The 20,802-nt window shown below is 58.3% G+C and overlaps 2 protein-coding genes across 5 annotated transcripts; one reads left to right on the top strand and one right to left on the bottom strand.

The window, feature by feature from the left end:
- Positions 1 to 1,422: 1,422 nt before the first annotated feature.
- Positions 1,423 to 14,440, bottom strand: TACC3 (transforming acidic coiled-coil containing protein 3). 2 transcript variants are annotated; one of them, XM_032333558.1, is made up of 16 exons: positions 14,350 to 14,440; positions 12,442 to 12,604; positions 12,146 to 12,288; positions 9,456 to 10,382; positions 8,665 to 8,740; positions 8,333 to 8,465; positions 6,157 to 6,209; positions 5,757 to 5,860; positions 5,348 to 5,435; positions 5,030 to 5,134; positions 4,397 to 4,473; positions 4,266 to 4,309; positions 3,559 to 3,719; positions 2,197 to 2,405; positions 1,979 to 2,099; positions 1,423 to 1,670 (listed from the first exon to the last, which is right to left on the bottom strand). In XM_032333558.1, the coding sequence occupies exons 2-16, from the start codon at positions 12,601 to 12,603 to the stop codon at positions 1,605 to 1,607; spliced, it is 2,469 nt and encodes an 822-aa protein (XP_032189449.1). In that variant the 5' UTR covers position 12,604; positions 14,350 to 14,440; the 3' UTR covers positions 1,423 to 1,604. The 2 variants fall into 2 exon arrangements, with proteins under 2 accessions (XP_032189449.1, XP_032189450.1); XM_032333559.1 differs by having other exon boundaries at positions 2,197 to 2,303.
- A 479-nt stretch (positions 14,441 to 14,919) lies between these two features.
- Positions 14,920 to 20,159, top strand: TMEM129 (transmembrane protein 129). Of its 3 annotated transcripts, XM_032333561.1 has the most exons (4): positions 14,930 to 15,270; positions 17,194 to 17,668; positions 18,331 to 18,490; positions 18,604 to 20,159. In XM_032333561.1, the coding sequence occupies exons 1-4, from the start codon at positions 15,066 to 15,068 to the stop codon at positions 18,850 to 18,852; spliced, it is 1,089 nt and encodes a 362-aa protein (XP_032189452.1). In that variant the 5' UTR covers positions 14,930 to 15,065; the 3' UTR covers positions 18,853 to 20,159. The 3 variants fall into 3 exon arrangements, with proteins under 3 accessions (XP_032189453.1, XP_032189454.1, XP_032189452.1); XM_032333562.1 differs by lacking the exon at positions 18,604 to 20,159 and having other exon boundaries at positions 14,920 to 15,270; positions 18,237 to 18,461; XM_032333563.1 differs by lacking the exon at positions 18,604 to 20,159 and having other exon boundaries at positions 14,921 to 15,270; positions 18,257 to 18,425.
- Positions 20,160 to 20,802: the final 643 nt, after the last annotated feature.

The raw sequence follows: 20,802 nt of genomic DNA, 5'->3' as shown, positions 1-20,802 counted from the left end.
CTTGAGGGGAGGAAGCTGCTGGCCGGTGTGGCGGGTCAGGCCTGCCTGCCAGGGGCAGCGACGGGTGGCCTCTGCGTGGAAGGGACACTTCTGTGTGAGCATCGTTTCTAGGGTCCCTGGGTAGGGCTAGTGAGGGTTGTTCCCAGATGCCAGGGCCCCCAGACACACCAGGTTTGGGACTGTGTGGGGGGAAAGCCGTTAGAAGTGGCTTTAGAGCAGAGAGCTGGTGGCTGGACAGTGGTATCCTGGGGGCCCGCCCCAGGGCCTGAGCTCCAGCGCGAGGGCCCAGAGCAGGTTCTGGAGCCCAGGAACACCCTGGTGGCCATCTAGAGAAGAGACCCTATAGGAGGTCCTCAGGGTTGGGAGACATCGTGGGACAGGAGACAGGAGGGTGGGGTGGGCAGCAGGGGGGCTCCCCAGTTCCTGCTCCCAGCACTGGGCACTTTCCTTCAGACACTTTGAGAGCAAACATATCCTCCACCTGTGGGGTCCTGGGTGCCCTGGTGGCTGGCCCCACAGTCCCCTCCCACTCTACACTGAATTGTGGCTTTGGGCCAGCAGCGCCCCCTGGTGGTGGCTGGGAGGGCCCGCTGCCCACCCTGAGGTCCTTTTTGGGGAGGCCAGCTGACAGCAGGAGTCCCAGCGTGGGGTGGTGGCACTGGGGAACTCAGAGGCCTCCTACCTGGGCAGGCCTTGGCTTGGGTCTCTGTGCCAGGTCCCCTGCTCCCTTTTGCTAGCTGTTCCTCCTCAGACCTGGGTGCCAGCCGCTCCTTACCCCTGTCCAGGTACTATTTTCCTCACCTGTGCCTTTTGCCTGCTCCTTGAGGAGGTTCTGCCTGGTTCGGAAACCACCTGTCCCAGAGGTTCACCTTCACCCAGCCATGCCCTCTCTTAGTCCCATCCCCAGTGCCATGCCATATCCTCTGGATATGGTCCTGACAGCCACCGAGGGGTCACCAACTCAGACATCCACCTTGACACCTGGCTCAGGATATGCTGGGCCTTTGTGTTGAGTCACAAATGCCCACTGTGGTTGGCAGGCTCTATAGCCCAATGGTCAGTAGAGGCATCCAAGTCCACTTCTGGGAACTCCATCTCAGACTCGGCCCAGGAGGCGTGATGTCCAGCTGGAGAACCCCGCCTTTCAGATCGTGTCAGGCTCACCCTGGCGTCAAGCTGGGCGCCCAAAATGATTGCAGTTGTTCATTCACCACGACCACAAAGGACCTGAGAGCAATGGATGCGGGGACCACAGCCCCGTCGAGGGCCAACCACCCCAGGCCAGTGGCAGCACGGCCGTGCAAAGGCAGGGCTGGTGCCCCCTGGGCAACCACGAGGGGCACGGGCCAACAGCTGCAGTGGCCAGGTCAGCCTCTGGCCCAAGCCAGAAACCCACACCGGAGTCAAAATGAGAACACCTTCAACACTTGAACCAAAGGCAATCTTTATTTACTCTTCTTTTTAAAGCAGTCTAGTTTAAAAACGAGAGATCAAGAGAGAAGAACAGGAAAACTTCCATAGACAGACAGGCATGCGTGCGCGTGCACACACACACACACACACACACACACACACACACAGACAGACAGATGGGGCGGGGTATGTCAGATCTTCTCCATCTTGGAGATGAGGTCATCACAGATCCGGGTCAGTTCCTCATTTTCCTTAGTCTGAAGGAGAAAAATAAAATCCTCATTTGTTTTTCTGAAGATTTTATTTTGAATCCTCCCTACATCTCACGTGGGGCTCGAACTCACAACCCCAAGTTGTTCAAAGAGTTGCATGCTCTTCTGACTGTGTCAGCTGGGGCAGAATCCCTGGGTCTGGAGCAATTCTCAGAAGCGGCAGCCCTGGAGTGGGCCATGGGCTGCCTACAAGTTATTGGCTGAAGCCCCTGCCCCAGGGTGGATCCCCAAGCCGGTCCCCAGCAGGCAGGGCTCCTCCCCTCCCCCCAGCACCAGGGGTCCCATGTGCCCACCTTTTGCTCCACTGTCTTCTCCAGCGAGTGGATGCGCATCTGCTCCTTCCTCAGGCTGGCCTGGAAGGCCAAGGACTCTGCTTGGGCCTTGCTGCGCACCTGGGCAATCTCCTCGCTAGCCCTGGGGATGCCAAGGAGGGGGCTGATCTGTCAAGGCCAGGGGGGTCCCTGACCAGAGGCTTGCTAGGTCTTGCCCTGCCCACTCCCACCAAACTCACAGTTGGAGCTTCTCCTCCGCATGGGCCTTCAGGGCCTGGTACCGCTGGCCCTCCTTCTCTATCCTCGCAATGTAACCCTCCACACACTTCTTCAGCGACTCTTCATTCTTTAGAGAACATGCAGATGTGAACTGTGCGGTATGTCCTCTGTTGGAGCCCGCCAGGCCTCGCTTTTTGGACAGGTGTGGATGGCCTACCATCAAGGGTTTCTGGGGGTGTTTTTTTTTTTTTTTTTTTTTTTTTTAAAGATTTTATTTATTTATTTGACAGAAAGAGAGAGAGATCACAAGTAGGCAGAGAGGCAGGCAGAGAGAGGAGGAAGCAGGCTCCTGCTGAGCAGAGAGCCCGATGCGGGGCTCAATCCCAGGACCCTGAGATCATGACCTGAGCTGAAGGCAGAGGCTTAACCACTGAGCCACCCAGGTGCCCCTGGGGGTGTTAATCAAGCAGCAGCTCCGATAAGGAGGGCCACGGGGACACAGCTGGACACCTGACTTCCCCCCCCACCCCGCGCCAGATGTGAGAACGGACCCCTGGCCCCTCACAGCTTCTGGCAGGTACTGCTGACCACAGGAGGGCATATCTGGACATGGGGCTGGGGCCATCCACCTCAGGGCTGTGTGGCCCCAGCTTTGCAGCTGAGTCTGGGTCTGGTTTCAGACCATGACAAAGCCAATAGTTGAGGGGCAGGGAGAAGGCTGAAGATTGAGGCCCCGATGTGGCACCCCCACCACCCTTGGGCCTTCCAGGGCCCCCTGAGCCCTCATCCTTCATGGCAATAGGCCCCACCTTTGAGCTTTGCCCCTGTGCTTTCTTCTTCCACACATCAGGTGACACTTTCTAGGCCCCCTGCCCCCACCCCTAACACAGGCCTGTCTCAGCAGCTGTGCGTGTGGTCACTGCATGCCATGAGTGCATGTCTCGATGCTCTCTGGAAGGGGACCAGCTCCTTCAGGTGACTCCTCTTGCAGAGGAAGAAAGGGTCGGCCATGGGGGAGTCCTGCCCAGCTGTGTGCCCAGAATGCCAGGCAGCCCGTAGGCCTCATGCAGTGGGGCCACTGAGGTCCAAGGGGCCCTGGCCCTCCTCCAGGAGGCAGCCAGTGGGCATCCTAGGCACCCAGAGCCTGCCGGGGCTCTGTCTCCAGCCCAGGCCCCATGGCCCCTCTGCTCAAGTCCCTGGACAAATAGTAACCTCCGCCAACCCTGGGTCCACTGGCAAGGGAAGGGCACAGCCAGGGGCTGCCTGGGTGGTCTGCCTGGCGAGTGAGCAGCTTCTGCCCTCAGCAAGGTGAGGCCATGGGGCAGGATGGCCCCAGGTACGCTGTGTGGGAGACAGGCACAGGCCCACCTGGCACCACCTACCTTGCGGTAACCCTCGATCACCTCTTTCTGTTTCTCAAACCGTTTGAAGAGGTCAGAGAAAGACTTTTCCATGGAGCTCAGGTCTGCAGTCAGCTGCTCTTTTTCCTTTAGGATCTTCTGGATCTCTGCTTTTGCAAGTTCCTTCTGCTTCTGAGCCTCCTCTTGAGCAAAGAGAAACAAGCACCGGGGTGAGAGCAGCCCCCACATGCTGGTACCACAGGCGAGGGCCCGGGATGTGGGACACACGCGGCAGGGGAGGGGTGGGCAGCCGGCTGTGGTCCCGCTGAGGGCCAGGCGAAAGACACCCCCTCCAATGTGATCTTCCAGAGCAGAGCCTAGGGGGCCCACAAGCCAGCCCTGGAGGGGTGGGTGGACATGAACCTAGGGCCCCAAGGGATACCAGGCCAGGTCCCCAAGCCAGGGGCCTCTGGGAGCTTGAGGCTTTGCCGAGGGTGAGGACTGGTACTCACTCCAAGCCCCACCTGACACGTCCAGAGCCTGACACCCTGGGATGCCCTGGGGACGTGGGGGGCACACCATGGATACAGTGACCATGGAAGGGACCCCAGATGCCCACCTGGGGCCTGGCCAGCTTTGGGGCCAGCAAGTACCAGTCCCCCAGCACCACCCAGCTCTGACCACCAGACGTTCCCTCACTGGCCTTGGTGGCTCCACTGCAGTTGAGACCTGGGGCTGCCAGCACTCACCCATTGCCTGGTACACGATTCCCTCAAAGCCATCCATGATCTTCCTGTGGGGAGAATGGAGGTGCCCATGGCCGCCTGTGCCGCCCGCGGCAGATGCACCCAAGCCGCCCGGTGAGCACAGCGAGCCTTACCCCATCTCCAGATTCCTGGCGCGCAGCGTCTCACACTGGCTCCTCAGCAGCACGTTCTCCTCGCGTGTGGTCTCCACCTGCACACGGCACATAGCACGTAGCTGCTGGGCACCCCTCACACCCAGGGTCCAGGGGACAACGTGTCAGAGTCGGGGGAGTGGCTGTGAGGAGCCCCAGTCAGCCCAAGGACCTTGTGGCTCCCAGGTGGTGGCAGGGCCAGCCAGTGTCCAGGGAGAGAACTGCCTGTCGGACACGAAGGGGTCCCATCAGCCCCCAGGAATTGTATCTGTGTGCGGGTGGAGAGGGGGGACACCTCCTGCCATGGACAAGGCTGGGAGAGCAGCTGCAGAGGGGGAGGGGCCCAACCACAGGAGCTCCTGGCCAGCTCTGGGCAGGACAGGGGGCCACAGGCACTGAGGCTGGGAAAGGACTTAGCAGCCAGCAGACGTGGCCAGCCTGTGCCTGTGGGGGATGCCTGAGCCCCTCTGTATGTAAGCAGCTAGTCTGGGAGATGCTGGGGGGAGACACTGGGGTGCGAAACCAGTGAGCGGACATCTTCGGAGGAGAGCTGGTGCTCAGGGCTATGTACTGCGGCACCCGATGGGAACCCAGCGCCCTACACCCTGGCCTCACCGCTGCATCCAGGTCCTTCTGGCTGTACTGCAACACGTCCACGATGGAGCCCATGGACAGCGGTGGCCCCCCAGGCCCAAAGACACAGGGAGGGGGATCCAGCATCTGTGGGGGGACGACAAGCTGGGCCATATGTTCTTTTGGGAGCCACCCCCACCTCTACCCTACTGTCGGGAGGACAGGTCCTCAGAGGCCACGGGCTCCCAGGGCAGCAGGGAGTCCCCCCACCCCATGCCAAGGAGGGGTGCTGCACCCACTCGTATCATCAGGCCCGTAACCAGAGTCTTCTCTCTGCATCACAAGGGGAAGAGCACTTACGGGAGCACCTGGGGGTCCCAGGAAGTCAAGTTCCACGAGCTTTGCCTCTGGCAAGTTTCCTGAGGAAGGCACGGCCACATCCTGTGCACTGAGACCCCAGAATAGAAGGTAAATGTGCCCGTTTCCCCCAAAGGCCAGAGAACAGCCTCTGTTACATCCCTTCAACTCCACTTCGAGTCTCCGCCCCTGTGGCATGAGCTATCACCCAGCCACAGGGGCCCACTCATGAGGACAGGCAAGTGTGAGATTGGACCCACAATCCCTTCTTCCATACCCGAGGGGTCCAGAGAGCCCTGAAGTCTACCTTTCCAAGGCAGAGTCATGAATGTCCCCATTTAGTCTAGAAATCTTGGGTCAATGCCTGCCCACCCACCTGCCCTAAGCCCCAGGGGATAGAGGGGAGGCATACCTGCTGGTCTCTGGGGCTACAGGCCCTGGTCTCTGAGGGCTATCCTTTAGGAGCGGGTCAAACTTGAGGTACAAAGACTGTTTTCTTAGGGCTGACTCCTTAAACTGGAAGAATGGGCGAGTTAGCAGGTTCACCAGCCTCCCTGATGGAGGATGGCCCCAAGGCAGACCCCAGCATGCAGCAGCGTGTGCTCAAGCTCCCCTCTCCACGAGAGCTCCAGACAGGCACCACGAGGCCCCGGGGAGCCCCTGATGCCCATCACGGAGCAGACACCATTGGCATGTGTGAGCCAGCCCATCGTGATTTTGGAGGTGGGTCAGTGGCTCAGGGTTGTTCTAGAAAGCACCCTCTTTGCAGAGGTATACTCTGGAAAAGGCTGCCATGACAGTGCGGTACTCACCGAGGAACCCCCAAACTGCTCCAGATAATCCACCTCAGCTCCCGAGCCTAGAACTGAGGAGGGGGGAGGCATCAGTGCTGCTGTCACCCACCACACAGGCACCGTGAATAGCAGTCCCCTGCTTCTGGCCCTTTGGCCCTCAGGCGGGGCTGCCCAGAGCTGTGATTTGCTCCCTCCACCCCTCTCCCCTGGGGGCCACCAATCCTGGCTCACACTAAGGACCCCTGGGGCCAAGACACCTGGTGGGATTGTCCCGTGTGTTGCCGGGAGCCAAGCAGCATCTCTCCAGGTACCACAACCAAAACTGTTCCAAGGGACCCAAGTGCCAGGGCTAAGAGCTATTATTTAAAACTTCTCTAGGGGTGCCTGGGTGGCTCAGTTGTTTAAGTTACTGCCTTCAGCTCATGTCATGGTCCTGGAGTCCCGGGAACGAATCCTGCATCGGGCACTCAGCTCTGCAGGGAATCTGCTTCTCCCTCTGACCTTCTTCCCTCTTGTGCTCTCGCTCTCACTCTCTCAAATAAATATAATCTTAAAAAAAAAAAAAAAAAGTAAAACTTCCCCTAAAACCATTTTTGAATTCTGGACAATGGAACTTTCACTTAAAAAAACCTGAGGATGGCTCCCGTCATACACAAAAATTTACTCAAAATGAATAAAAATCCCAAATATAAGAGCTACAACGATAACGTTTTTAGAAAATGTAAGGGCAGACCCTTGCAGTATCACATCTGGCATGGATTCCTTAGATTTCACACCAAAAGCATAAAGAGCAAAAGAAAAAGAGGGAAACAAGACTTCGGGGTTAACATCTGTGCTTCAAAGGACGCCACTGGGAGACAAAGCCCATAGAACAGGAAACAATTCCTTCCATGTCACCTATATGGTAAAAAAATCCTTACCTAGGATAGATGGGAAATCATTACAACTCAATAATAAAAAGCCAATCTGAGGGGTGCCTGGGTGGCTCAGTTGTTAAGCGTCTGCCTTCTGCTCAGGTCATGATCCCAGGGTTCTGGGATTAAGCCCCACAACAGGCTCCCTGCTCAGTGGGGAGCCTGCTTCTCCCTCTTCCACTTCCTCTGCTTGTGTTCCTTTCTTGATGTGTCTCTATCAAATAAATAAAATCTTAAAAAAAAAAAGCCAATTTGAATCCAACAGCAGGGCAAAGTACACAAGCAGACATTCCACAGAAGGTGTGAAAGGCACATGAAGACTCTTGTCAGCAGGGGGATGCAGATCAGATCCTCGAAGGGGGCGCTCCCCATGGCTGGAGGCTGGAATTGAAGTCCCAGAGGCCCCCAGGGGGCTGCCGAGGCCAAGGAGAGTTGGGGACCTTAAACACAGATGCTGCTTTGGAAAGCAAGCTGGTGTCTCCTCAGTGTCACCCAGAGCTACCACGTGACCCGGAGTTCCCCTCCAGGGTTCGTGCCCAAGACCAACAGACACTCATGTCCAACACAATGCATGCGAAAGTTTGCGGCAGTCTCACTGAGCAGACAACCCAGACGCCCCTCAACTGGTGAACAGAAATGCTAGTTGTGGTCCCTCCGCACGGCGGCACACCCTTTGGCTGGGACAGGAACAAGCAGTGACACAGAGGACCCTTGAACACCTGATGCTCAGGGAGAGAAACCAGACCCGAGAACTCCCTTGGGACTCAGGGGTCCCTGGGATCGTTCGGTCATGGACCAACCCTGCACTCCGGTCCTGGTCTCCTCCTCTACCTGTAAGTTAAGCCTCATCAAGACCCCGGTCCTGGTCTCCTCTCTGCCTGTAAGTTAAGCCTCATCAAGACCCCTGCCTTCTCTCTCGTGAGACAAGTCCATTCTAGATTCTCACCTCAAGAGTCCAGACCTGCCCTCCACCCCCATGGAAGGGCAGTTCTCTGTGTGGACTCTGTGTGGACTTGCCATTCCAACAGGATTTCTCCACCAACAAGGCGCCCGCCGCCTGTGTGTGTGCACAGAGCCTCTTTCCGGATCTGATTTACAGTCCTGAAATCCCTTACGGCAGGGGTATGTCCTGGAAGGATCCAGAGCATCTGTACACATCGCTTCAAGTCAGGAAATAGAGCTGCCTGTAGGGCGATCTCTGGAAAAATGTCCCTGAACATGGGCATTTCTGGAACAGCAACCGCCGGCAGGAACAGACAAGTGACCTGGGGACAACGTACCCTCAGTGGGGTCTCGGAACTGCTCCTCAGCCAGCTCTGCGGTGGGCTCCAGGTCCTGTGGAGTGGGGGGTGCTGGCTCACCGCCCAGGCCACCCCTGGAGGTTGGTGCACCTGCAGGGTCCGCAGCTCCCTCCTGGAAGAAGGGCAGCTTGGTCTGGGCATCTCGTGAGGCCCAAGGTCCCGTGTGCAGCCTGTACCTCCCCCAGTCTCGTCAGGATGGGAGCGGGGGGGAATTGGGGTGCCACGCCGTGTCCCACCTGGTCTCTCCCCACCGCCCTCTGCCCACGTGCACGGAGGATGACGGATGGCCTGGGCTGAGCTCATGTCCCTACCTTGCCTGCTGCACCTGGGGTCCTGGCTGCGGTCTGCACCCCAGGCGTGTCATCCAAGGAGAATGAAGGCACCTGCCTGAAGAGATGGTGTCAACAGGGCATGTGCCCCAGGACTGAGCTGCCTCCTGCCCTGTGAACCCTCACCTTGAAGGCCAAGGGCTATGCGGAAGTTCCCAGCAGAGCCGTCCCCACCCACCTCAACTGCCCAAGAAGCATGGGCTTCCCAGGGGGACCCGGCTCATAGAGCAAATCCCAAGGGTTTACTTGTCTGATTTCACCAGGAAGCTGGCAAATGTGCCAGAGTAAGGGTCCCAGGAGGCCGGGCAGGTGCGAGGAGATGGCCTACAGGACTGTCAGGGTGCACTCCTGGCTGGGGGGGCAGCCGGCATGCATCCCACCAGAATGCTGCCTGGATGAGTGCTGGGGGGCCAGGCCCTGGCTAAGTGCTGGGAGAGCACAGCGGGAGAGCCCGAGGCACGGGGGCAAGCACGGGGAGCTGCTCCGCCGGCCCTGGACTGGCAGACAAGATCCCCTCAAGCTCCAGGGTGCTTCCAGATCATGCTCTTAGAAAGCATAAGTTGCCGTGGAGGGGACAGAACCAGGACCACTGCGTGTTCTTTCACACAATCTCTCAGGAGTCCCCTGCAGTGGAGGAGCGCACCCTCTGTGGTCTCGGGATCCAGGCTGGGCAGCTGCCTCCCACAGCCCATGTGTGACCAAGCCCCTTCTCTGGCCTGGGTCCTCCAGCACGCACACTGCTGGGCACTACCCCCCCACCACCAAGTACTCACAGGCTCGGAGAGGAGGGCCCCGTGGCCTCGGGACTAGCAGACACCTCCTTGGCCACAGGCCCGGCTGGCCTGCTCTGTGGGCATTCTGAGGGCTGGGCCTCTCCTCCTTCAAATGGGTTAAAGTTTGGGTCATCCAGCTTGTTCCAGTCCAGGCTGTAAGACCTCCGGGGCAGGGGAAGGGGCCCCTCACTGGCCTCCTCAGGGGCCTTTTCTTGCCGTGGCTCTGACATCCTAGGGGAAGGTTTAGGGCTAGGTCTCGTCCCCAATTCCCTCAGTGCAGGCAATGTTTTGCTGGTAGCATTGTCAGATAAATCAAATTCTAGCTCTATGGGCCTGCCATTCCATGAGGTGGCTCTCTGGCCATCAGCTTCTTTCTTCTGAGGACTTGGGGCTGTGGCCCCTCCAGCCTTCAGATGGCTGGCCAGCGTGGCATCTCCAGGACCTGAGGGCTCTTCAGGGCCGGCCGGGGCCTCACCAGGCAGGTCTACAGGGGACCCTTCTCCACCTGCTCCTGCAGGGTGAGTCATAGGGGACAAAGCAGCCACCCAGTTTGGGCTTTCTCTGGTGGCTTCGGGAGGGTCTTCTGTTTGGTCTGGGGTAGCCATCTGGGAAGGGTCTTCTGTGATTTCCAAGGTGGAGGGAATACTCTTTTCTGAGAAATAAGAATGAACACTTTCCTCCAAGGCTTGCTCGGGGCTCACAGTCATTTGTTCTAGAGAAGCCACTTGATTTTCAAGACGTTTTAGCATCTGGGGAGAGCTTGAGGGATCCAGACTGGCCAGGTGAGCTGAGGTGGGCCCACTGGAATGCTGCCAATCTTCAGGGGTTGCTCTCACATCTGCTGGAGTGGGGATGGCATTGGCCATCATTGGTTTGTGGAGAATTCCATTGGTCATTTTGGTGTCCACTTCCTTGGCGAACTGTTGGCTTTTTAGAAACAAGCTTAGTTAACACTAAAGAATCTGTTAATTTTTAAATTAGAACTTAATCCATGAGAAAACATTAGCTAAAAACAGTAAAAAAAGAACATTCAGTTAATTCTCTTCTTAGGATTAACTTTCACAAGTATATCCTCATAAATCAAAGCTCGTGGACCAACGAGAGCATGCAGGTTTCTGGGAGAGCCGAAACGGGATAAGTCACAGTCAAGGTTTTCTCTGCTTGCCTATCTCCCCCTTTCATTTGGTGAACACCAGCTACACAGTCCGGGGCACAGAAGGATCAAGATTTTCACTGAAGAGAAAGATCGAGAGCTCTTGACAACATCCAAGGCTGACTCGCAAACAGAAAGGAGAACCCAGTGGGTATAAAAAAAAAGAAACCTGGGGCGCCTGGGTGGCTCAGTGGTTTGGGCTGCTGCCTTCGGCTCGGGTCATGATCTCAGGGTCCTGGGATCGAGCCCCGCATCGGGCTCCCTGCTCCGCAGGAAGCCTGCTTCCCCCACCCCCTCTCTCTCTCTCTGCCTGCCTCTCTGCCTACTTGTGATCTCTGTCTGTCAAATAAATAAATAAAATCTTTTATTAAAAAAAAAAAAGAAGGGACGCCTGGGTGGCTCAGTGGGTTGGGCCGCTGCCTTCGGCTCAGGTCATGATCCCAGCGTCCTGGGATCGAGTCCCACATCGGGCTCCTTGCTTGGCAGGGAGCCTGCTTCTCCCTCTGCCTCTGTCTGCCATTCTGTCCGCCTGTGCTCGCTCTCTCTCCCTCTCTCTCTGACAAATAAATAAATAAAATATTAAAAAAAAAAAAAAAAAAAAAGAAAGAAAGAAACCTATCCACATAGCACTGGAGATGTGTGCAGACATTCCATGAAATGAGACAAACCAAAGCCAGGCTGGTGTGCTGGTAAAGGCAGAGTAAAGGAGCACGACATAAAACTTTTCTTTCTTTTTTTTAAAAAAGATTTTATTTATTTATTTGACAGACAAATCACAAGTAGGCAGAGAGGCAGGCAGAGAGAGATGAGAAAGCAGGCTCCTCGCTGAGCAGAGAGCCCAATGCGGCGCTCGATCCCAGGACCCTGGCATGACCCAAGCCGAAGGCAGAGAGTTTAACCCACTGAGCCACCCAGGCACCCCACACAACATAAAACCTAAACTTATTTGGGGCACCTGGGTGGCTCAGTCAGTTGGGCATCTGACTTGGTTTTGGCTCAGGTCATGATCTTAGGGTCATGAGATCAAGATTCTTGCTCTTTCTCTCTGCCCCTCCCTATTTGTGCTCTCTCTTTACAAATAAACCAAAAAAAGCTTAAACAAAAAAACCTTGAACTTCTACAAATTTCATCATCCACTTTTCTTTTCTTTTCTTTTAAGATTTTATTTATTTATTTGACAGACCGAGATCACAAGTAGGCAGAGAGGCAGGCAGAGAGAGAGAGAGGAGGAAGCAGTCTCCACACCAAGCAGAGAGCCCGATGTGGGGCTCGATCCCAGGACCCCGGGATCACGACTTGAGCCGAAGGCAGAGGCTTTAACCCACTGAGCCACCCAGGTGCCCCCATCATCCACTTTTCTACTAACAAGTGGCTTCTAGTGTGAGCCACTTATCATGCTGGGCAATGCCCTGCACAAGCTCACAGCAGAAACCACGAGGAACTTGACCAGATGCAACTAACGACAAAGTTGAATTTTCCTGCAGCGTCTGCTGGAAAGATTAGGAATTGCAGTACATTAAGCAGCATCAACACTTACTTCTCTTTCTGGGTCTGGTTTTGAGGAGAACTTTCTAAGCCAACAGTATCCTCCAGAGCAAAAGGAGCCTCGAGCTTGCTGCTCATGCTAGGACTCAATATCCGGTGTGTCTGTGGGTCCCGCAAAGGAGTCTGGAAAGTCACCTATTGGGGGAGGAGGAGATCTTTTCAAGAATTCCAGTTTTCACCCACTATTGTGGCAGTGCCCTGCCCTCTTCCACAAGTCCCCAGGTAAGCAAGTCCCAGAGGGACCTAATGCATGACACACAGTATATTTACACAGCAAAATGTGCTTACTTTCATAGCTTTGAGTACGCTCTTGGGTGGCACATTTTCTTTCTGTGACAGACGAAGAACAGATAGTCTTCCGGTAAGTTCCGGCGGTGAAAACAGGAACTCACAGTTCTCTGCACTTTTGTCACCAGTGACGTTTTCATCATTGTAGATCTGCAGACTCATTCTGGGAAAGCAGACAATTGGCGTCAGCATGAGGGCTGTATAGGCAGGGCAAGGAGCTGGCCCAGCAGAGCAGATGTCCCCATCCTGCACTGGTGGGTCCCATCTCAGCATGTCCTCTGCCAGGCAGTCCTTGTTTTAGGGCAGCTGTCGCCGCCCAGGACAAAGAGCCGCAAAGGCCTTCAGCCCACAGAACAAGGAAGGAGAATCGGGTCCTCAAAACAATTTGGACTCAGCGAGGAAAGGTCAGGAGACCTGGGTGTGGGCCTGTTAGAAAGCCTGGGTCTCCCCTCAGGCCTCTACTGCAGGCGCTGAGGCCACAGCACAGCTGAGCTGGCTGCCATGTTAGCTGAGAGCAAGAAAGCAGGCTTGCTCTTTCGTCACAGGCTGGGAGATGGGAGCACACTGTGGCACCATGAGGGTCCAGGCCCAGAAGAGAGCGGGACAAGGTGGAGACCAATAAAATGGATTACTTTGGTGGGGACTGGACGAATTTCAACACTGAGGCTTGGAGTCTAGAAATATACACCAGCGACCTCCACAGAGGCCCAGAAGTCCCCACTCCCCCTTCCCAAGGTCCTCATGACAGTCACTAGCATGACATTCCCAACCCAGGAGTCGCTAGAGGGCCTGTCCATGGGAATGTCTCAGGTATTTGCTGGTGGCGGGGGTGCTGGAGGCTGCAGCTTGAAGAGCAAGGCTGGGCTTGGCAGGGGCAGAGGGAGCAAAGCTGCCCTGAAAAGAGGGGAGTCAAAAAAAAAAAAAAAAAAAGAGGGGAGTCAAGGTTACAAGATGCCCTGGAAGGTATGGGGGTGGGGCCCTGTGTGTGAGCCCAGGAAAGGGCAGGAGGGAAGTGGGGGGTCAGAGGCTCCTGCATCCAGACGGGGTGGTGTGAGCAGCCCCAGCTTGGCCAGCAGGCCCACATCTGGGAGTGGGATGGCTGTGGGATACTCCAGGGAGGGGGCCTAGAGGACACTTTACGACAGTGCCTCGCCTGAGGAAGGTGGGAGAACAGCCGGGGCATTCTCTGTCAGGCCTAGCTTTCACTGACAAAGGGGAGAAGGCTCCCAGCAGAGCCGGCCAGGCCAGACCTCCCACTGAACGGAGGTCCAGGTCCGTGGGCGGAACCCAGAGGAGCTGCGCGCAGCAGCTGGGAACAATCAGCAGGAACCGGAGGGCGGGTGCAGCTGGAGTCGGCGAGGGCTCACAGATGGGAGCTCGCAGGTGGGGCGTGGATAAAGCAGCACGAAGGTGCCCCCAGAGGTGGGAGGGGCGGAGGATCGGGTCCAAGAGGGGAGGGCGTTGAGCCGGGGGCGCAGAGGATAGGAAGTGTACACTTGCAAGGCGCGAATACAGGTAGGGTTCGAGGCTGGAAGAGGTCAAAAGGTGACGGCGAGGGGAGGCCGACTTAGGAGACCGAGTGGGTACCGTAAGGCAGGAAACCCTCAGGCGTCTCCGCCCAAGGGCTGCGGACGGAAACCAGCGGACCCGCGGGGTGCCGGGGACTCTGGCAGGAGGGCGCCCCTGGGAGGGCGGCAGCAAACACCGGCGGGGTGGGTCCCAGGGGGCGGGGGTGCCGAGCGGACGGCGCACCCCGAAGCCGCGGGAGGAGCCGCGGACGGAGGAGGGCCCGTTGGGGGTAGGCGCCGCCCAGCTGCCGCGGGCGTCAGGGTGCGGGGACCGGAGGCTGGGGGGGACGAGGTGGGGATTGAGCCCCGAGCCGGGGAATCCGCCGCCGCCATCGCCTACCTGCTGGCGGCCACACGAAACCGAGGGAGCGGGAGGCGCGGAATCCGGGAGCCCGTTCGCCCGCCGCGGATTCAAATACCGACGGTTGGCGCCCGCGGCCAATCAGCTCGCGACGGGGGCGGGACGCACGCCGCGCCGCGGCCACGCCTCCCGGACGCCGGCTGTCCGCTTCCGGGGGAGGGGCGTTTTGGGCGTGGCGGCGCCGGAAGGCGTCGGGAACCCGGCTCGCTGCGCCTGCGGAGGGGCGGGGCCGCTGGCGGGCTGAGGGTGGCTGCGGGGGGCGGGGGTGAGATCTGCCGCGGACGCGACAGGGCTTCGCGGAAGGGCCAGGGCCTAAGAGCCATTGGCCCGGGTCTCGGCTTCCCCAGTTGTGAAATGGGACCGGCTGCAGCTCCGCCCCAAAGCGGATTGTGAGATGGAGCCGAACTCTCACGAGGACCGTCGCGGTCCCAACGCTTCTGGCTGAGCCAGACGCGGCAACTCCGTTTCCCAGGGTGCCCCGCGTAGATGTGACGCCTCCCAGCGCTCCTCACGCCAGCCTGCAGACGGGACCCCATCTCCCAGAATGCCCCGCGGGCGGCGACACAGTCTCCCAGAGCGCCCCGCGCCGGTGGCGCTCGCCTGCTGCGGCCCACCGGCTCGGAGTTCTCGGGGCTGTTTCCAGTCGCGGGCTGCGGGGCTCTCCCTGACGGCTTCCTGGAGGCCGCGGCAGCGCGATGGACAGCCCGGAGGTCACCTTCACGCTGGCCTACCTGGTGTTCGCCGTGTGTTTCGTGTTCACGCCCACCGAGTTCCACTCGGCCGGGCTCACGGTGCAGAACCTGCTGTCGGGCTGGCTGGGCAGCGAGGACGCCGCCTTTGTATCCTACCACCTGCGCCGCACGTCCGCCACGCTGCTGTGCCACTCGCTGCTGCCCCTCGGTGAGCAGGCCGGACCCTCCCCAGAGGGTCCTCGGGGCGGGGCACCGGCCTGTGTCCTCCTTGGTGGGCGGAAGTGGCCCCTCGGGCTGCGGCCGAGTTCCGGGACCCCAGAGGTCGGGGAGAGTCGGGGGAAGGCGAGCGGGTCCCGGGTCGCTCGGAGCAGAGGAGAGACGCTGATCCTGAGAACCGCGGCCGTGAACTAACAGCCCGTGCGCTCTGAGTTGGGCTTCTCGCGTCCCCGGCTCCCGAGAGCTGAGAGGAAGGTGCTGGCTGGCGGCAGGTGGCTGTTTGCAGGTGGTGGAAATGAAGGCTTAGAATATTGAGGGGCGGGCAAAGGGGATGATGCTTCGCCCAGCTGGGGCAGGTCCGGAGTCATTTTGTGGGGGCAGTTCCCAGGAGAGGGACATGAGTTAACTGATCGTAACAGGAAGGTGGAGAGACCTGGGAGAGCAGGTGGTCTTTTCCCAGGCTTTGAAAGGTGGGTGTGGGAAAGGAGGCAGAGATGGGTAACCCCATAGGGGCGTCACAGGTGCAGAGGATGGCGGGGCGTGTTTGTGTGGCTGGCGCAGGATGCTCACAGGTGGTACAGGGGTTGTCCCTGGGCGGAGACTCAGGTGCTCTCTGGCCTCTGAGAGGCTGGTTTGTCAGCTGGTTGGACAGGGGACTGGCTGGAAGGCGCGGTACTAGATATGTGTATGTGGTTCTCTGGAGCATACAGAGCAGAAGCAGGTCTGGAAGGGCAGGTAGCTGCTGCGGGCCGTGTCTATGGCTCCGTGGGCACAGGAGTTTCCAGCTGTCAGCTGGGCGCAGCAGCCTGGGCCAGGTGTGGAGAGCCTCCTGGAGGGGACTGGGTTGAGGCCAGACATGCGCAGGAGGGCTGCCTGCCCACCCCAAGGACACAGGGCCTTGGTGGCAGTCTGGTGGTCTCCTTTGCCACTGGTTCTGTCTGCCTGCTGTTGGGGTAACTGTGTGGCTTTCTCAACCTGAGGCCCCAGCAGCTCTGTGAGGCAGGGATGAGGAAAGTGTGGCTCGGAACCTGGGCCCCCAAGAGGGTCGTGGGTTGGGTTTCTGTCTTGGGAACTAAGGGTTCCCACAGCTTTCTGAAGTCCCTTTAGCCACACCCTTTCTGTAAGCCTGTGAGTGGCTGGGCTGTCCGCAGGCTGCACCAGGACTGAGAAGCCGGAGCTTAGGAAGCTCTGACTCATGCAGGTGGGAAGAATTTAGCCTTGTGGCCAGTCTCAGGGTCTTTTTTTCCCTTTTGACCTTGTTTTGTAAAAGCTTTGAAACTTTGTATGCATGTTTTCTACTGCTGCAGGATAAATTACCTTAAATGAAGTAACTTGATAGACAGCAAATGTTTACTATTATTTTGTGCTCTTAAACGTGCTCTGGCGGGTACCCATTATCTACTTCGTTATCTACTTCAGTCACTAGAATATGCATATTGGCCCAGAACTAACCAGCAGGGGCCTGGGAGCTGTGGCCCCCGTTGTTTTCTGCTTTCTGTTTGGAGCACAAATCTGAGTTCTTGGGAAGGGCCACACACTGATTTGCCTTCTTAGTGGGGGTGGAGTTGAGAGGCCAAGATCCCACCCCTGGGAGGCCAATGTGCAGCTTGGCTTTGGGTGACACCAGATCTTTGTGTTTGTTTTTGCGTTTTTCAGGCTTTCCTATTTCTGTAATCATGTATTACTCGTGTATGGCTAAAGTAGTACATTAGAAATGTCTTTTTCTCCTTTATTATATTACTGTCGTGGGCAAGGGTTGAGCTGGGCCAGTGTGGAGGCAGGTAAGGTGCACCTGCCCTGGGGTACCATGGCCTAGCCCTGAGAGCTGACCAAGATGGCCTTTGGTAGGCACTTTGGAGGGATAACAATGGCCTGGCAGCCCCAATTCCTGCTGAGGCCCTTCCTATCCTTGTAGGTTACTATGTGGGCATGTGCTTTGCGGCCTCAGAAAAGCAGCTCTACTCCCTCGGCCAGGCCCCAGAGGCCTGGCGGCTCTTCCTCCTGCTGGCAGTGACCTTGCCCACCATCGCCAGCACCCTAATCTACTACTGGTCCTGTGATCAGTGGACCTGCCACCCGCTGGCCCGCACCTTGGCCCTCTATGCCCTCCCACAGTCAGGCTGGAGGGCCGTGGCCTCCTCAGTCAACACGGAATTCCGGCGGATCGATAAGTTTGCCACGGGGGCACCAGGGGCACGTGTGATTGTGACAGACACGTGGGTGATGAAGGTGACCACATACCGTGTGCACGTGGCTCAGCAGCAGGATGTGCACCTGACCGTGACAGAGTCCCAGCAGCATGAGCTCTCCCCAGACTCGAACCTGCCTGTGCAGCTCCTTACCATCCACGTGGCCAGTGCCAGCCCTGGCGTGCAGGCCTTCGACATCCGGTAGGTGTGTGTGTGGCCAGGGCAAGAGTAAGGCTGGGGCATGTCAGAGGCAGCCAGCCACCGGGTTCTAGTCTTGGGCTCCTCTGGGAGGCAATGATGCATTGGAGCAGAATCCTCTGTCCACCCCACCAGTGGAACTCTCCCTCAAGGCCCGTTGTCCCCTCATGCCCCTGTAGGTACCCCCTGCTGCTGCTCTTTCCATGACAGCTCTTTTCAGGGGAGCACGTTAGGCATGTTTGGGGGGATGGTACAGGACTGAGGCTTGATGGCTGCTTTGGCTCTGGGGCCCAACCAATGTCTTCCCACCCCATTCAAACTTTGGACAGTGCATTGTTCCTCTCCTGTGACCCTCTTTGTGCCTGAACTTGTTGAGAGCCAGGCATTCTGCGTCCCACCTGCAATCCACCCACTTTTTTTGCCCCTCTCTGCATCCCTTGGGGGCAGGGAGTTGGTGCTGGTTCTGTGGGCTCTGGCCTCAGGGTTATCTTTACTGGCTGGTCTACTTCAGGTGACTGGGCTGTGCCTGGGCTCCCATGTTGTGTGTGGTTGTGGGTGTCTGTCACTGTAGAGGCACCTTGGCATCCCCAGCAGGAATGATGGCCCTGCCCTGCAGAGGGGCCTTGGTTCAGTGGCCCCAGCCCAGCAGACCCCACCTTGTGCAGGCTGAACTCCACGGAGTATGGTGAGCTGTGTGAGAAGCTCCGCGCACCCATCCGCAGTGCGGCCAACGTGGTCATCCATCAGAGCCTGGGCGACCTGTTCCTGGAGACGTTTGCTTCTCTGGTGGAGGTCAACCCAGTCTACTCAGTCCCCAGCAGCCAGGTGAGGGCTGGGTGGGGGCAGGTGGGTTCCCACAGGCCAGGCCCCCTGGGTAGGATGGAGGGGCACAGGGCTATCTGGCCAGTCTCCCTATGACACCCTTGGCCCACCCGCAGGAGCTGGAGGCATGCATTGGCTGCATGCAGACACGTGCCAGTGTGAAGCTGGTGAAGACCTGCCAAGAGACAGCTGAAGGCGAGTGCCAGCAGTGCTACTGTCGCCCCATGTGGTGTCTCACCTGCATGGGCAAGTGGTTCGCCAGCCGCCAGGACCCACAGCGCCCTGACACCTGGCTCGCCAGCCGTGTGCCCTGCCCCACCTGCCGTGCACGCTTCTGCATCCTGGATGTGTGTGCTGTGCGCTGAGCCTGCTGGCCGGAGCAAAAAGTGGCCTTGGTGGCCCCGGCGAGCCCTGCTAAGGACCCCACAGTTACCATGAGGAGCAGCCAGGGCTCCAGGCCCTCACTTGTGTTGTCAGCCAGGGGCTCTTTCCCCAGCATGATGAAGGACAGCAGTTTTTGTTTAAAAAGGAAGTTTTCTTCTGTAGCAGTGGCAGTGGGATGGGACTTCAGTGCCTCCGCTTCCTTTCTTCTTGTTTATCCAGGTGGGGGCAGGTGCTGGACTCGGAATATGGTATGGTGTGGGGCCTGTTTCCAGAGCATTCTGAGGCTGCCTGAACTGTCTTCTGGAGACCAGGGTTCTGCCCCCATGGCCCTACCCTGAACCACTTGCCTTAATTTTATGTAGCATACCTGCCTTTCAGTTACATACCAAACCCAGGTTCATCCAAACTGGTTGCAGTTTGTCCTCCAGACTCCTGTCTCCAAGCTGGCTGGTGGCCCTGTGCCCTGTGTGCCCTCTGCATCCCACCAGGCTTCTCAGCGTCTGGGGAGAGTCTGGCGGTGCAGAGAGACTGGGGTGCCACTCCAGGGTGAGAGCACTGCCTGGGACTTCCTGGGTGGGGTGGCCGCTACCTGCCACCTGCCCCGGGGAGATCCCGGACTTCCTTTTAGAGGCTGGCTTCTCTCAATTCCTATTCTAAAGCTGCATGCTTGTGGAGGTTGCTTGTCTCCTGGAGGGCATGCACCTTCATGCCTACTGCCGCCCCATGAGTCCAGAGAAAGGCCAAGCCTGACTCTCAGCCAGACAGGATACTGAGCCGAAGACAACAGCGCTGTCCTTAGAGACAAGCTTGTTGGGACACAGCACAGGGCTGGCCACAGCTCTGTAAGGCCACCTGGATCAGAAAGTGCCCTGCCTCTTCCCAACTCCTGGTGGCACACCTAGGAGGGCAGGAGCAGCCAGGCCATCAGGCCCAGCTCTGACTGATGCGGTTGCTGGAGGGGGCCCTCGTATTTGTAGCCCTAAGCCTCCTAAACCTGGCTGTTTGAAGCGGGGGTGATGGACCAAGCCGGCTTGCCTTGGCTAAGGCCACACTGAATGAAGCCCAGGGATTTGGGAGCGGAGGTGGCTTAGCCTCGTGGGTCGCCGGGGTACCCGGCCAACTGAGGCTATAAGAGGGGACGATGAGCCTAGTGTCAGCCGAGGGTTTCAGATACTGTCGAAGGACTGGGTCGGGTTATTTTTATTACAAAATAAAGTTACTTAGTTTTATAAATTTACTGTTAGCTGAGCAATACAGTATTTAATAAAGCGTTAGTCCGATGTACATACTGGAATATTGTGCTTTTCCTGATACTCGAACTGGTAACCGGCGAAGCCGACTGGGAAGTGGCAGTGCTTTGCCCATTTCTGTCTAAAATGAGGCGGGAGGCGGGCGCTGTAGGAGCCGCAGCCTCCGTTTTCCCAGCCGCCCGTTCCCGCGGCTCCAGCCGGGCTGGGCCAGGGGTTCCGCAGAAGGGGTGGCGGCCCTCATGGCGCGTGGGTCAGAGGGGCGTGGAGGGTCCGCGAAGCGTAGCCACGAGCCACCGGCCAGGGGCGGGAGGGCGGCGGAAGTGAGCACCCCGCAGCGGGGAGAACCGGCGAAGGCTGGCGGCCCAGACTGCGGCCTCCCCTTCCGGGTTCCCGATTCCCGCCTGCCCAGAGGCCGCCCCCGTGGGGTCGACCAATCAGAGGCCGTCTTGCCGGGCCAGCCAATCAGAGGCGCGTCTTCTCCCGGGTCCTGGCCACTCCGAGCGCCTGGGCCGCGCGCGCGTCCGAATCTCCCGCCAAAAGCCCCCCTCGCCCCGCCCCGCCCGCTGCGCGGAGGCTTGGTAGCCCAGGCCGTCCCAAGCTGGGACGTGGGGCAGCGTTTCCTCGGGCCTGTCCCCGTCTGGCCGCACGGCGTCGGTCCGTCGCCTTCCGGAAGGCGGCGTC

Source organism: Mustela erminea, chromosome 2, assembly GCF_009829155.1.
Source record: "Mustela erminea isolate mMusErm1 chromosome 2, mMusErm1.Pri, whole genome shotgun sequence".
In the NCBI taxonomy this organism is placed as follows: Eukaryota; Metazoa; Chordata; class Mammalia; order Carnivora; family Mustelidae; genus Mustela; species Mustela erminea.
Note: the sequence above shows the minus strand (reverse complement) of the source record. Positions and strands in the feature narration are given on the sequence as shown.